Genomic DNA, 17005 nt, shown 5'->3' with positions numbered 1-17005 from the left:
AGATGATTAGAATTTGGCAAGGTTGAGTTAGTGTCCTATTGAGGATAAAACAACCCCTAGGAGTTATGGGCTCTGTGTTACACTAGATTCTAGCTTGACTAGTAGGATTCTGACCCTCATTTCTTCTGGTTCTGGTCTTTGTGGACTGCTCCAGGTGGCATTTTAGGTTCATATCTCAGGACTTACTCTGAGAACATCTTTCTGTTCTCATGGAGAAGAATAAACACACCCTCTTGGAGTGGCATGGAGTGCACAATGCCCCCAGGCAGAATACTTACTGTGCCTGCCTTTCAGGAAGATTAGTCCATGACAAAAAGGGTAGGTAGGGCTTAAAGTCTACGGGTTTCAAACTAGCCATTTGATAAGCCCTCTCTAGGGGGAGAAGTCTATATGGGGAAGTTGGTGTAGCAGAATCTGACCAACAAAGTTCAGTCCAGATGTTGCTGATCAGTTCATGGCAGAGATGGGAAGTGGTTCTGAAGATTTGCAGAAGATTTTAAAGCTAACATTTTAAAGTCCAAGCTAAGAAATATCAGGTTGGACACTTTCCAGCTTGACTCGCTGCATGGGTGGAAAAAAGGAATTGAGAGATGGCCATGTCCCCCATAATGCTCGTGTGAGAGGAGATAGCACAGGGTATATGCGCCAACCCAAAATACACTAATCAAAAATCTCCAGTCTTGCGTGCATGAGGTGCATGTGTACCTAACATGGATTTCACACTGACACACATTCAAAGAATTGTATTTGTTGCAGGTTGTGGCAAAAGCTATTATGATAGAACTGTGTTTTATCTTGGTGTGGTTAGTCAGGGCATCACCTCTGCACCTACTCTTGCGTTCTGCAAGAGGAATGGAAGAGGACCCAGGTTTGCTCCCTTCACCTGTGCCAGGCACTTTTGCTTCACAGGCCTTTTTACCCATTTCTCCCCAAGGTAGGATTTATTTTTGTCCTCTATGCGGTGTCCCTTCCTTTAGTACTCTAATCCTCTGGTTAACACCATTATGTATCCAATCTACAGTCAGCGCTCCTTCTCTCCCTGGTAACTGAAGCTCAGGGATGGGGGCGGGGAGGAGGGGGGAAAGAAGAGAGTTATTAAGCCTTGGGTGAGGCCTTGATTGGCTCCAGGTGCTCCAATTACCTATAGTAATTTTTCTAGTCCCTAGGGAATAAGATCTTAATCATCATAGGGCTTATATATCTGTCATCTACCACTCTCTGGCTGCTTTCTGGCCCTGCTGTATAACACACGTATTGAAAAGAAAATTCTACTCTCTCTAGTCATGGTTTGTTCTGTTCTTCTCTGCTAGGAGCTGTCTTTCCTCACATACTTCATCATTAGTGCACTTTTCTTCTTTCAACCTAATGGCTTAAGACAAGTTTATAGAGATTAGCAATCATAAACTCTCTAAAATCTTATCATTACACTGGAAAAACTCCACTTCAGCCCTGGCAAATCTTCCACAAAGTATGGTGGTATAAATGCAACATAAAACCTATTGCATAATTCATGGCTTAAACAGAATCTGTATTGAGAACATGATACATTGCTCTAGCTTCCATATTCTGTCAAAATATAAAATTATTTTAATTTAAAGATTCAGTACTAAGAAGCATTCAGTATTAAAACTCAACATCACTAAATCTGCAATTGGAAGAAACCAATGAAATGGCCAGTGAAAGGTTTTAGATTTGCAGGGTAAAGAGTGAAAATTCCATTTTAAAATGATGATACATTTCTAACCTATATAAAAATTCCTTCTTTATTACAGTACCACAGGTGAAATAGAGGCAAAAATTTTAATTAGTATCTTCAGTTTAGCAAATTCTACAATTAATATTTGTAGTTTTTAGTCATCTAATAAGAGGGTAACTACAGCATTAATAACTTGCTCCTAACACTCAGTAGTTACTCATTAATCATTCTTGGCAATACCTTCTGCATAGTCCATTGTTGCCAATGTTTTTCCCATCTATTCTTTCAGTCTTTTCTTATTCCTTTACCTTAGTACTGTAATTACTTTTGGTATTCTATTTTATTCCTTCCTCACTATTGGATTCTACTATGCTGCACAGACCCATTGGTAGTTTCACAGGACAAGATTACATGTACTTTCACACTTAGTCCATACACAGTTAGCATAAAGTAAATTCAGGAGTCTACTCTAGTTGTAATTTCAGCTTTATTTGTCTGTTGGGTATTTTTATACAGTACATATAATAAAGAAAGAACATGAAAGGCTCTACAAACAAAAAGTATATCTAAAAAGTACTGATACTGCATTTGATTTGATACTTCGGTTTCAATACTTCTTAAATTAAAGAGATGGAATCAAGTCAAATTTGGCCCCAAATGAAGTAAAAGCAAGTTTTAAAAAAACCACCACCACAACAAAGATCAACATAATAGATGTCTTTTCTCTTTCGTTCATTTAAATTCTCATGGGAAAAAATTAAGTGTTCCTCTAAAGTGTCTGCAACCTCAAAAGCGCAGCACTGTCTTAGTGCATGAAATCCTGAAAGGTAATACAAATTAACTAGTCGGTTTTCATTGTCCTCCTTGAGAAAAGTGCCAAAATAAAATATCTAACTTACACAAAAATACGTTTTAATAAACATTCTCCGTTTCAATGGTCTAATGTATTAAACAAAACAGTATTTTAAAATTCATTCTTGCATCATGATAATGTCCCCTTAAGTTTTCAAACAGATCACAAATCAACAAAGTCTTTGGAAAGAACATTGTTTTCACATGACATTTTCTTTAAGCTTAAACAAAATAGTACGGTACAGAGTTGAATTTTCTGCAAATCTTATAATGTACTTCTTTTGTTTGCTTCCCCATACAAAGTCTCTACACTGAATTATATAAAACCCAGATTCTGCAAACATATGCACATAAGTCCCATTACTCAATATTACTTGTGTTAAAGTAAGGCATATACGTATAAGTGTTTGCAGGAATTACCACAACAGAGTAAAGTGAAACAGAACTATTCTTTGTCTCAATATGTGGGGTAGTTTTGTGTTTTGTTTTTTGTTGTTAAACAACCTACAAGAAGATGATAGTATTATTAAAAAAACCACAATCTCTCCCCTTTCCTCAATTTGTTATCCTCCTACAATTAAAGAACACTTCTAGACATTAACTTTACAGTCACTAACACTCTGAATACTTATCTACAGGAAATATTTAAGATATTTTCTATTCAGATAATTCATGCATTAGTCAGCGATTCAATTCAGATAAATTTAGTTTTTTGGCCAAAAACAAAACTAGTCCAATCCTACAACTTCTTACTCAGGCATCTCTCTCCCCCATTTCAATGAAAGTGTTATGTAAGTTAAGACTGCATGATTGATGGCAAGTCATAATTTAGAAATTCTGATTTGAAAAAAGTTCTATTTTTCTACAAAAATAGTTTAGGGAAGTACGTATATATAAATATTGTAAAGGCTGTTTATACCGTTGAATATTGTGAAACTCTGAAATCACATTACAAATTGTATATCATTTTGTAACATAAAATTAAACATTCTGACCATTGCAGTTTTGAATAGATTACTCACGCCTTCTTTCTGAAAGGTTAGGCATTCAGTTCACTGTGCCAAAAAAAAAAAAAAAACCACCAATCTTGTGGACTGTTCAGATATATGGGCCTACAATCTTTAGTCGAGAACCAAAAAAGTGGATCTACTCTGAAAAATGACAATAAAAATAGTATTCTGGATTTCTGTAAGTGTTGCATCATATTGGTTTCTCTAAGAAGTTTGCTCAGTTTCTTGGGAATTTTCCAAATATTAAAGTTGCAGCCTTGCAAACTCTTTCTGGGATTCACCAATAAAACTGGGTACCTTCCAGCTGAAGTATTACCCTCACGCTTCAAGTTCTACATACAAAGTGAGGTGACTAGTTATACCCATCTACGTGAACATCTCTGAACATCATTTAAGTTTTTACAGGTATTGCCATGGTCATAATCTGAAGAAAATGGGCTTTTATAAGGTCTTGAGGATTTTATTTGGCCAAAAAAAACCTATTAGGGTGATAATACTTAGAGAGATTCCAGCATACATATCAGAATCTCCTGTAAGTTTGTAAGCTTGGCAGTTAGAAAAACATTTTTTTTACTTGCAGATATGAGATGGAAGTGATCAAGAGACCATGAATGCAGAAACCTTAAATGTCATTTTTATACAGTTATTTTTCAAAGTAAGGCTGCATGTGAAAGTTAATTACTTTAGTAAGATTTTTGCTTGAGTAAGAGTTCAGGTTTGGGCTCAAGTTTGATACTGGTCCTGGAAAAGAAATTGCTCACAGTTCATGTTAAACTATACAGATAACATCTGCATTAAAAAAGAAATAATTAAGACAGTGCATTTAATAACAAATAATATGATCCTCAAAATTAGTTACAAACAGTTTCGAAAAGATTACATTAGTGAAGTTTGTTATGTACCACACACTAGTCTTCTTTCTGCTGTGTCTCAAATCGTTCCATTAAAGCCCTAAATACGTTTCCTGGTATTTTCTGATGTCTGTCTATTAAAGACTGGATTGCAGCCTTTGCCTGTTAAAAGAAAAAGAAATTGCAAGGAAATTAACTATTCTTTTTTACTACACTAACGGAAATACAGCAATTTACAGGCTAGTTTTTCATCCTACTAAAGATTCCAAAATCCAGGGTGTAACACCTTCGTTTAAATTAAAACCAGGGGAGTATAAAAAGGTCATTTTTCAAAGAAACCACTTATAATTTATCTTTACACATGACAAAGATCCCTGATAAGAAAGCATACTGAGTATAAATAGCAAAGCAACAGTGATAAGGACATGCTAACCCACCTAAATATCTAAGCATGTAAAATGTCCATAAAAATAAAGAAATTAAGCCAATGATGTCTCATAGCTATCGTGATGGAAGTATAACTAGAATACATTGGTTACGTGAATGTCTTCGGGGTTACCTAAACCCTTTTGATTAACTGGTTAAGTTATCACTGAAGATTGTACAACAGGTTTTGAAGTCTGCGTTTAGGATTGGAGGAAATGCGGGCACACACTAAGAGCACATCTAGACTACGTTTTATTTTTGAAAGAGGATATGCAAATTCCACAGGAATCCTGCGGAATCCTTCATATCTTCTTCCAATCGCTTTTTCAAAAGCGGGTCTTTCAAAAGTGAAAGTAGTCTGGATGCGTTTTTTTCCACCAAAAAAACCCTTTTTCGAAAAGCTGCGTAAACCTCCTTTTTTTAAGGAAGAGCGGTTTTTCGGAAAAAAAGGGTGGGGGAGCTCCCTGAAAAAAACAAGTCCAGACTACTTTCACTTTCGAAAGACATGCAGGATTCCGCAGGAATTTGCATATCCTCTTTCGAAAATAAAACGTAGTCTAGACGTGCCCTAAGTCTTTTTAAAAGGTAAAAAGACTTCAAAGCCTGATGTATGACTCCTATAAATTATACACGGCAAGTCTAATTTTCCAAAGCCTGCTACCTCTACAGCTCTACAGGACTAGGGATTTAAACAAACCATGGGGGAAATATCCAAGCTTTAGTTAAATGGGGTTCAGGTATATATGATAGGCTTCCGGGATTGTCACTTTCTCTTTGTATCACTCTGAAACCCAGAGTTTCTGCTGAGTGTTTTTGTTGAGAATATCACCATTTTCAATCATCACTGGGATCTGTGGTTATTACTGTTCAATTTTTAAGTTCAGACATTTTGAATTTATGAATTTTATCTATTTGACAACCCCACGCTAAGAATCCTAAGCCATTGTGATATCACCACCCTTACTCTACAATTTATTTACACACAATAATTTCATAGGCTGTCTGAAGGAGACTGAATAGATGGTGAATCTCTTGGCCCAACAATCACAGCTCACCAGGTTCAGTTATCACTGGGATTCACAATCTCTTACTGTCCAAGTTGTGAATTCTCTTTTTTTTTTTTTTTTGGACTATATGACGGTATTTTAAATCCTGACTGTTTAAGACTGGAAGCAAAAACACCTCCCGCATTCCCTCTTCCTGACACCTTACCTTTTCAGACAGTTCTGCAGCATTCACATTTGGATCATATGGAATAGGATCTCCAATATATGTACGAAATTTGACTGGAAACCCTCCATATATAGGAACGACTGGCAATCGAAGACGTTCATACATCAACCTAAATAACCCTGTTTTTTAGTTTAAAAATATTAATTTGCATTTTAGGAGGCAGTACATAAATTAACTTGTAAAGAAACCCAGACCTCTGATCTCAGGCTCTCATATGAACAAAAGTATCTTTGAACTGCTATTCCACCCTTGATCTTCACTTTTCAAAAACAGAAAAATCACATTCAAAGCAAGAATAATCTACACCTCTTTTATGATGCCTGGAAGGGAACTTTATGAAGTTCTCTTCTTCCAACAACAGAAGGCTGTCCAGTGACTGACACTATAAGGGCAAGGATTACTAAATGAGAGTTCAGGTTATTAGATAAACCCCTCAAAACCTCGTGGAAGACTATGACTAGAAAAGAAAGGGCAGACAGAACAGAAACAAAATATCTAACAGGAGAAAAGGAAACAGGCACCCCAAGGACTCTCTCCTTAACCCATATCTTTCAGGGACGAGGTAATGATATATCTCTTTTTTAAAAAAAAAATATATATATATATATATCAAAAACAAACCTCAACCAAACTACAATGTTATACTATGAACATTATATTTTTTCCCCCCTTCCCCAGGTAAAAATACGAGGAGAGAATGAATCACACATGACATGTTAGTCACATTGCTTAACACGATCCTGAAAGATGCTCCAATACTAGGGTAATCAGGCCAATATAAGAGCCTACAATATAACTACCTATCTGAATGTCAAGGATTTGGGTTCTGGGGGAATGGAAAGGAAACCTTCAACCTGAAATAGCCTGGGTGAAGGGGAAGTTACATTCACAAAAAAAATTAAATTTTTTAATTTTGATTTTAAGGAAACCATCAAACCAGCCAGTCAGCATGAAGTAGCCTCTATCTCATGCTTATTTATTTTACTTTTTTTTAAAAATAAAGCACTTATCCCAAAGTCACCAGAGTAATAACATCTCAAAGCTGTGACAGTACCTGACTAGCAATTAATGTGAACTGCTGATTTTTCCCCACCATTACAGAAATATAGGCAGCATTAAAAATCAGTTTTTTGCAAATGCTCTAGAGGAACAGGAAGTCTGGTACCAACCATTAGAGCTGATCTCCCAGCAGAGAACAGAAAACCCACAGTAGGCAAAGCAGACTTGTTAATGTAGGATAAATATATTATTCTAAAAACTTGTTCTTCCACATGTATACTCAGTACAGTAAAACTCCGATAGTCTGGCATCTGATGGTCCGGCACCATCAGGAACCCGGAAGTGCTCCGGGCAGCTGGACCATTGGAGCTGCTCTGCCCCCAGCTTCCCCGATTCAGCCGCTGCTAAAAACTGACCAGTGGCTGAATCGGGGAAGCCAGGGGCAGAGCAGCTGGGGCGCTGCCGGGTTGGTCCCTTAGCGCTGCCCCTCAGGGCTGCGGGACCAACCCAGCAGCCCCCCAGCTGTCCCCAAGTCAGCGGCTGCTGATACTGATCAGCAGCTGACTCCAGGAAGCCCCAGGCAGAGCTGCTCTGCCCCGGCTTCCTGGAATCAGCCGCTGGTCAGTTTCAGCAGCGGCTGAATCAGGATGCCTGGGACAGAGCAGCTGGGGGGCTGCCGGGTTGGTCCCACAGCACCGAGGAGCGGCGCTACTGGACCAACCCAGCAGCACCCCAGCTGCTCTGTCCCAGGCATTTGGATTCAGCTGCTGCTGAAACTGACAAGCGGCTGACTCCAGGAAGCCGGGGGCAGAGCAGCTCTGCCTCGGGCTTCCTGGAGTCAGCTGCTGATCGGTTTCAGCACCGCTGACTTGGGGATACCTGGGGTAGAGCAGCTGGGGGGCTGCTGGGTTGGTCCCGCAGCCCTGAGGGGCAGCGCTACGGGACCAACCCGGCAGCCCCCCAGCTGCTCTGCCCCAGGCTCCTGATTCAGCCGCTGCTGAAACTGACCAGAGGCTAACTCCAGGAAGCCGGGGGCAGAGCAGCTCTGCCTCGGGCTTCCTGGAATCAGCCGCTGATCAGTATCAGCAGCCGCTGACTTGGGGACACCTGGGGCAGAGCAGCTGGGGTGCTGCCGGGTTGGTCTCGCCACGCCAAGGGTCGGCGCTACCGGACCAACCCGGCAGCACTCCAGATGCTCTGCTGCAGGCATCCCCGATTCAGCCGCTGCTGAAACTGACCAGCAGCGGTTGAATCAGGAACGCCTGAGGCAGAGCCGGACTATCGGAAGGGGGGGCTATGAGGGGTCTGGGGTGGCATCCTCCCCACCCCAGACCCTTCATAGCCCCCCCTTCCGATAGTCCGGCAAATCTGATAATCCGGCACCCCCTGGGTCCTAAAGGTGCCGGATTGTCGGAAGTTTACTGTAGTAGGTTCCTTTATCAAGACCAGTCACTATGCGCACAATAATTTTAGGTCACTGATACAATGTCAATGCTAATATTACTTATTACTATCTGACAACACAATTCCACCTTATTTTATATCACTAAAGACTAGCGACTCATCCTAATCCCCACAGAAACAAGACTGTATAAAAAATCTAAACACAGATTTGAGAGAGAGAATATTTATACTTATAAATACTCTAAGGAGAGTGAGTACAGAAAATTAAAAATAGAAAAATAAATATTTTATCTTACTTATTCCTCCTAATGTCCTAATTCCTTCCCGAACATTTTGTGTGAACATAGGAATGATGGGCTATGAGGAAAAAAAGAAAGGTGAGAATTTAGTGAAAATAAGCGGAAGGCTGTTTTGCACAGTGTTTATTTGAACACTAACTTGTAACTTATTTGATAAATACATTTGGCAGACAGCTGGTTTTTCAATGAGTGACACAATGTTCTACATGCTATTTTATCATAATATTGAAAGGTCCAAATCGGAAGATTCCACCTGCTAATATAGAGTTAGCACAGTTAGTATATTTCAGTTTGTCAATCTTCTTCTTAAAGTCACATATTGCTTTAGAACCTCAGCAAAATTTAGAGCAGGACCCTACAAGCATTTGAATATGTACAACTTTACTCAGCTAAGTAGCCTTCTAGATTTACACATATGCAAGTGTTTGCAGGACTGGGACCTTAATGTGCTTAATTAATATCGGTGTGATCAACATTACTGTCTCAGACCTAAATGAAACTGGGCAAAGCATCATGACGAGGGAATATGAGGAATGAATTGCTGGGGCAAACTAGGGAAAGTTATGTTTAGGGATGTAAAATCCTAGTTAATCAGTTAAAACTTTAGGTCCACCTAGCATTTAACCAGGTCTGGGGCTGGCTCTACCAGCTCCCAGCCCCTGCCCCGCCAGAGCAGCCCCTGTTACCAGAACCGGAAAGCATTACCCATTTATGGTGATGCTTACTGGTTAACCGGATAACTAGGGATGTGAAAAGTTACATTAGCATTTAATTTTTTTGCTATCTATACATTTAAATGATGCTGTAAAATTGGCATAAGGCTATCAAATTTCCAAAAGCTTTTGCAGACCCTATTTGTTATGGGTTATTTAATTTCAAATTGTTCTCACTTATATTCTCACATCATAAATCACACATGCACACATCATTTGCTAGCATTTGTAGCCACAAGATTCCTATTCCTTTCATCATAATAAGAGTCTTTACTTACATCAGTGTATTTCTCATGTGTAAGACGAAAATATTTTATTTCATATTTCCTAAGAATTAGATAAACATCTGTAACATCTTATAGAACAACTTAGTAGTACCATGGAAGTAATTTATATCAAGTCACTTCCTGGAAGATTGACACTGTGAAGGTCAATGTTCCGGAGTTCAATATAGTGAGTCTAGTAAAGGGCCACTAAAAAGAACGCTGAGAGCATCCTATCAACGCCGGAACTCCTACTCCTTATGAGGAGATGGGGACGTTAACTGGAGTGTTTCTCCCATCGACCTCCCACTGTGAGGATAGGGTTGCCAGGTGTCCGGTATTGTACCAGACAGTCTGGTATTTGCATGCCCTGTCCGGTAAAAAAAACAATACCAGACATGTGCAATGTTCGGTATTTTCTGATTTTTCCGGCTGCGCACTGGACGGAAGCCTGGTGTGGGTGGGAGGACCAGCTGGGAGGCAGGGCCACAATTGCCGCTGGGAGCCCTCGGTTGACTGTGAGGAGGAGGGGAAGCCTCCTCCTCACTCGTGCATCTCTGGGAGCCTGCGCGGGACAGGCAGTGCCCGGGGATCTGCAAGTGCCTGGGTCAGTCCCACTCTGCACCAGCCGATTTGCTCACTCCCCCTTCCCGGCCAGTTCTCTCCCACTTCCCCTCCTGATCTTCCCTGGCCAGCCCCCCTGTACTGCCCCCCAGCTCTGCTTCCCACCAGCCCAATCCTCTTCCTGATCTCCCCTGGCCAGCGCTGCTGCACCTCCCCCCCCCCCCCACCAGCTCTGCTTCCTGCCCCCCTTCTTCCCGGCCAGCCCTGCCCCCCTCCTGGCCGCCCCCGCCCCCCCCCCCCCCGCCCACAATCAAGTGTGTCCGGTTTGGGGGGGGGGGGGGAAGAGGGGAGGGGAGGTCTACCTGGTAACCCTACGTGAGGATGGCACTGAAGCTCGGCTTAAGGTACATTGACTCTAGCTATGTTTTTTCATGTAGCTGAAATTGTGTACCTTAAGCCAACCTTCCACCGTAGTGTGAACCTGGCCTAAAATTTGAGCTATTGAAGCACTCATATTTTGGTTAATGGACTCTAAAGTTTCATGATTAAAACAAATGCAGGGATAATATATCATCAATAGTTTTTTAGCATTTTAAGGAAAGATTCTCCAATATTACACTATGGTACTACTAAGTTTGTGACATGAGCTTGTAGAAAATAAAAGTTAGCTAAATTTTAATATAAGCAAAAATAATATGGCTAAGCATGTATTAAGTATTTGAGAAAGCAGAGAGGAGAGAGAATCACATAATTTAGTTACAAAAGTTAGGAAGAGAATACTTAGAATACCTCTGTAACCTTATAAACATTTGCTTTATTGTACAGAGAAAATAGCTTTAGCCCAAGGAAAGACCTAAAAATCTAACCTTCTTTGCTTCTGTTCTGTGATCTTCCACACACACTCACCACTTTTGCATCAATAGCCACCTGAGCAAAGCCAGTACGTTTACCCCACATAAGAACATAGGTTTCATCACTAAAGAGTGCTTCTCTAAGTCCACCTGGAGAGATAGCCACCAAGTTGCCATTCTTCAGAGCTTTAACACATTCTTCCTTTGGTCCATGCATAACACCAAACACATCAAGTAAAAGTTTAAAACCTGCAAGATATATAAAAAAGAAATGATTAACACAGAATATTTAAGATGTTATACAGCTATTGATTTCATACATTCTCTAAACAAGATATTACAATATTACCAAAACAATAGTGATTTTAGGTACCCAATTGGAGATATCTCTAAAGGGGCCTGGTTTTCAGAAGCCACCCATTTTCTGAAAGAGCCTCCAAAACACCATAATAGGTTTTGAAAATCTTGGACAATAAAATCTGAACTTTAAAGGCTTGTTTTTAACAGGTCTGCATATTTCAATACCTAACAACTTCAATCATAAACAAATCAAACCCACAAAAATCATACAGCGATGCCTTCAAGCACTCAGGCATTCATTAACTATGATGAAGAGATATTTAACTATAGCATGACCTCCTTACCAATCCATATTTTCCAAATGTGGCTTGATTCTGACCAAATCCACCAGTTCAATAGATGGGAATTGTTTAAAGCTTTTTCCTTCAAAGGTTAAAGAGCATATTGATATGAATGAGGTAGAGGAAAAAAAAACCCTCTCAGCATTCTCTGAGTTCCAAGCCTCTGCTCTACAATTACAGTAACAGTAACTGAACATACAGATTAATTTTTACCATGAAAAAAATATGATGAGCCTAATTGAGCTCACATTAGATACAATTAGGTATCTGACGTGTTTTATAAATTAAAATTAAGCAACCCTTTCTGGCTTACATCATCCTTGAATTTCAGTCATTTAAGTCAGACACTAGTCTAACTAGAAAGGCACACAACACCAGAAGTGTCCACACATCTATACAGGCGATAACATCACAGGACCTAACCACAGAGACCACCACATCAGAGGCTCATACAACTGCACATCCACTATTGTGATCTATGCCAGCAATGCCCCTCTGCCATGTATATTGGTCAAACTGGACCATTTCTAAGAGAAAGAATTAATGGACACAAATCAGATATCTGAAAAGGCAACACACAGAAACCTGCTGGGGAACTTTTTAACTTGCCCAGGTACTCATTAATGGATCTCAAAATCACCATATTATTTCAAACCAATGTCAAAAACCAGCTTGGCAGGGAAGCTACAGAACTTAATTTTAATTGCAAGTTTGATAGCCACAACAGAAGTCTAAACAAAGACATTGGCTGGATGGTCTGCTACATTCCATAAAAAGCAAACAAAGGGTACTCAGAGTGGGTACTAATTGTTCTTATCTGTCCATGCTAAACGAAGCTCTAATTGACAAATTCTTTCCCCTTTTCTTCCTTCTCTCCACTCCCCACAACCCCTCTCTGTGCTATTTATTTGAAAACTGGACCCCTTAAACTCCATTTATCTGAAGAAGTGGGTTGTGCCCACGAAAGCTCATACCATCTACATTTTGTGTTAAGTCTTGTAGCACCTTAGAGACTATTTGTTGTTTAAGTTTTTAAATGGAAAGAGGCACGGAAACTGCTGCTGTTGGTTAATCAAGACAGCTACTTTGTGCTGTGATCTCCTCTGCTTGGCTTTCAGACTCAATTGGACAGATGAAGTAGGAATGGTCACCAACCAATCCTGTCCAATCCATACAGTTGCATTTATAAACTAGGCTAATACTGGCCTTGGGCTGCAACAGACCAAAAAAAGTCCTGTCTAAACCATGACTGTTGGCAAATACGGTATGAATGCTCACGCTAATTAACATGTGTTGGTAATTTTATGGTATGATACCACTAAAAAAAGGTATCCCTACAATGAAACACTCCAAACTCACTATTTGCAAGCAAAGGACATTACCTGGTAATTTAAAAACAAAGTGATCAGCTACTGTGTAGCAGATTCTGTTCTTCAGCATAAGGAGTTTAGCCACAAAGTAGAAATAGTCTACAGGAGTTGCGCCATGGTAAAAAACAACAAGTCCAGGTCCTTCTGGTATTTTTTCCAGACCATAAACCTCATAACCTGTAGAAAGAAAAGGTACAACAATGTCAATGTTTAATACCACTCATATTCCAATTTATAACTTTTCTCAAGGATGTAATTGACAAGTTATAGAGCAAAAGGAAAACAAGAGCTGCTTGGTAGTTCAAGACTTGGTGACATCAAAGATGCCAAAAGCTGATTTCCCAGCAATTCACTATCTACTCTGCAAGACCTAGAAAAGAATTTCACTAAACAAATTATTTCTATCATTCATGTCAGGGGTGGGGAACCTAACGTCCAGGGACAGATGTCGCCCCGGGCTTGCCTGGATCTGTCCCCTGAGGCTCAGGGTTCCATTAGGGAGCCTGTGCTGGTGCTCCAGCCTCTACCCCCCCCCCCCCCCACAGTGCTGGAGCACACAAAATCTACTAGCCTGGACCCCCCAAAGGTTCTGATATGTGAAGGGAATGTCTTTCTCTCAGTTGACTGATTTTTCTATGGGTTAGTGACCCCAGACCCAAAAAAAGGTTCCCACCCTGATTTATGTTGTTATTAAAAGAAGTTAAAAAAAGAAACAGACATGGGGAGAAGGATTGGTAGGTAAACCAGAGTTTGAAACAGTTACAAATCAGTGATCAACAACTATCTTAATGTTAGTGAGGACAGGAAAAAGTTGTGACAATGTCCCCTTTAAGTTTTATATAAAAAAAATCCTTGCAAATCTAAAAACAAAAATATCTTCTGGGGAAAATATATTTGCAAACATGTATGGTGGCAGAGGAAAGTACTAAAAACAATCTTTGGACTTTAGTGCAGAAGTTTGAAACATGTTTATTTAAATGCTTTGTTACATACACTCCACACATACACACCTTCTGGCTTTTTTCTTATTTGGCAGCCACTGCTAATGGCATCTTTCCGCCTATCCACATTAAATGTGCAAAATGTTAAACTGTAGTTTAGTTACATGATTTTTAAAAAAATTGCCTTTTTTTTTTTTGCGCGCTTTTCCATGCCTCCCACTCTTTGATTGTATCTATATTCTTGCTTCTTAATTAGCTTTCCCTTTCAAAATCTGAGGAACTGGGGTCCAGGACCATTCATAGGAGGATGTGGAGTCTGGGACTAATCAGCCTATATGGTGCCCCCCCCCCCCCGTAAGCAAGGGGGCATGTTAGGTCTTCCCCTGTGGCTACTGATGGGGGTGACGGGCTCCAGCTGCTCTATTGGGCATGTGCCAACGAGGTTTACTGGATGAAGGCACACCCACCTGTTGTCAGGGGTGCCTGCCCACTCTGTGCTGGCACTGCCTCCTGCTCAGTCTGGACTTAGACCTCCACACTTCCCAGCCTCTGCATTCAAATAATGGTGGGGACAGGGTGGGCATGGGGCAGGGAAGCAGTGGTCCCAAGAGTGCAGGGAGAAGGTGGGGGCCATGCAACCAGCGTGCAAGTGCCATGGAGGAGCCCATCTATCGTCACAGCAGCCAGAAACCCCTGAACTGGGTCTGCTGAGCCCTCCCTGACTCTCACCCCTAGCTATGCCCAATGATATGAGCCACTGAGGGGAGGCAGGGCCAGACACACAATGCTGTCTCCTGCTCACTGGCAGCCTCTGCCTGTTCTGCTGAAGGCACATAGCTGCTATAGCCCTCATCCCATTTGACACTGATGTTGAAGCAGAGCTCCCCAAAGCACTGGGCCGCTGATGATTACCTTGATTCACTCTACCTAAGGGATAGCTCTGACTTACATTACAGGAAAGAAACTATGATTTGGCTTCCTGGCACACCAATCTAGCCTATTTGAGGAAAAGCTCTCAAGGCAAAAAAGAGGATAGCAAACACTATGGTTCTCTAACTCCTTTATTCTATAGACAAATTTGAACTGTAAAAAAGGGGAGGGAGGGGAAGAGGAGAGAAAGCCAGCCCCAAACCTAAAGCCCACACAAATGCTAGGGAAATGATGTCACATACAAATAACTTTATTACTTTCATGATATTATAAGACTTCTCAGATGAACAGAGAAACACTAGGAAAACTGCATATCTTATGGAGGCAGAAATAAAATTCTTTGTACTGTTGCATTTTGAAATAACTGAAGTAGGGATGTCAACATGTAGATAACTATATGATTAACTGATAACCCTGGGCTTATCAATTAATCCTGTCAACTACATGCATTTCATGCTCCCCTTGCTGTCTCCGTATTAGAAGCAGCAAAGGGGGGGGGGGGGAGAAGTCAGTTTCTCCCCCTCTCCCCCCCCACACACACCTTTGCTGCTGCCTCTCTATCAGAGGCAGCAATGCATGGAGGGTGAGGGGGGCAGGCAGGAGCCAATACGCACAGGGAGCTGGTTCCACGTACCCGCTTGTTCCCAGGCTTGCTACTTCCTACAGAGGCAGCAGGGGTGGGGCAGGCAGGAGCCAGTGCTGGCTCTGTAGTGTCACCTGCCTCCCTGTGCCCCCATGCTGCTGTCTCTAATCAGGCATCCCACAGAGCAGCCCCTGTCCGTGGGAGGCAGGGGTTTCCGAGATCCCGCAGATAGGGGCTGTTGGCATGGAACAGCCTCTGCCCACAGGGAGCTCAGACCCCCCCTGTCCTCCCTCCCAGACAGGAGCTGCTGCTGTGGAACAACTCTGTCCATGGGAAGCTTGGATCCTCCTCCTCTTCCACCCTTCCCCCACCCCACACACACACTCACAGAGGGGTTGCAGCAACTCCTCTGTAATAGAGGCGACAGCACAGGTTGGCAGGCGGGAGCTGGGAATGGGGCCAGGAGCGCACTGGCTGCCGGCCCCACCTCCAAGGACTATTGAATAGTCATGTAACTGCTAACATTTGATGCGGTTATACAACTACTCAATTACACACTATATAACATCCCTAAACTAAAGGTGTGCATAGTGGAGAGGAGGGTCAGAAAGGCCCGGGAGGATGAGTTTATAGTTACTTGAGACAGCAGAAAAGGGCCTGGAGAATTTTCAGCTGTTCAGACAAAAGTGTCAAAACTTAGATATGTTATGAGGAAGAAACAGCAAGTGTCTCAGAGAATGATACTTTATTTATATATATTCTCATTCTCAGGGCTCGCCAAGCGGCAGCAAGCCCTGCTCGCCAGTCGCATGGTTCGGCACGCTGCGCATGCGCTTACCACACTGCGTGGCTGTGCTGGTTTGTAATCTACTCGCCACGGGCAAGTAGATTACACTAATTGTCAAGCCCTGCTCATTCTTATCTATATCATTCATATATGTATATGCACACATGTGCACATCCTTTTTCTTCTCTTTGATGTAGTGATTTGGTTCAATATGCTTGAATACATTTAAAGTTACATTTTTGGCTATGTAAGCCTTTTTGATGCATGCTTTGTATTATCTACTTATCGGTGCTTTAGAAACTCACTTCCCTTTGACTGAATGGCAGAAAACAAGCACAGATGATTTTCAAGGAAGGATTTTATTCCTTATGTAAATTGTTCTTCAAATATCCTTTTTCTTTTGGCTAGATCTGGACAGAGTGGTTATGAAAAAGTCTTGGAAATAGATGATTTTCTTATTTGTAAAGACCAGATAATTTCTTAAATCTTCTTTATATTTAGAGGAGGAGAAGTCAAAGGGCCATGAATTGAGAAGATGGTTTTGACATCCTTCTAACAGAACTGATAGCTGTCAAAATACTTTAATGGAAAA

The 17005-nt window shown here is 41.2% G+C and overlaps 1 protein-coding gene across 4 annotated transcripts in view; it reads right to left on the bottom strand.

Annotated features, from left to right (window-relative positions):
• Positions 1-3079: 3079 nt before the first annotated feature.
• Positions 3080-17005, bottom strand: part of LOC102446935 (DGAT1/2-independent enzyme synthesizing storage lipids-like) — a 31548-nt gene continuing 17622 nt past the window's right edge. For all 4 annotated transcript variants that reach the window (XM_006126323.4, XM_006126322.4, XM_075920687.1 and 1 more), the window contains 5 exons: positions 13185-13349; positions 11217-11410; positions 8768-8828; positions 6048-6187; positions 3080-4571 (listed from right to left, as the gene is read on the bottom strand). In XM_006126323.4, coding sequence (XP_006126385.1) covers positions 4467-4571; positions 6048-6187; positions 8768-8828; positions 11217-11410; positions 13185-13349 — 665 coding nt within the window. In that variant the 3' untranslated portion in view covers positions 3080-4466. The remainder of the gene's footprint in view (positions 4572-6047; positions 6188-8767; positions 8829-11216; positions 11411-13184; positions 13350-17005) is intronic.

Source organism: Pelodiscus sinensis, chromosome 2 (genome assembly GCF_049634645.1).
Source record: "Pelodiscus sinensis isolate JC-2024 chromosome 2, ASM4963464v1, whole genome shotgun sequence".
Lineage (NCBI taxonomy): Eukaryota > Metazoa > Chordata > Testudines > Trionychidae > Pelodiscus > Pelodiscus sinensis.
The sequence above is the reverse complement of the archived record's forward strand: the minus strand, read 5'-3'. Positions and strand labels throughout refer to the sequence as shown.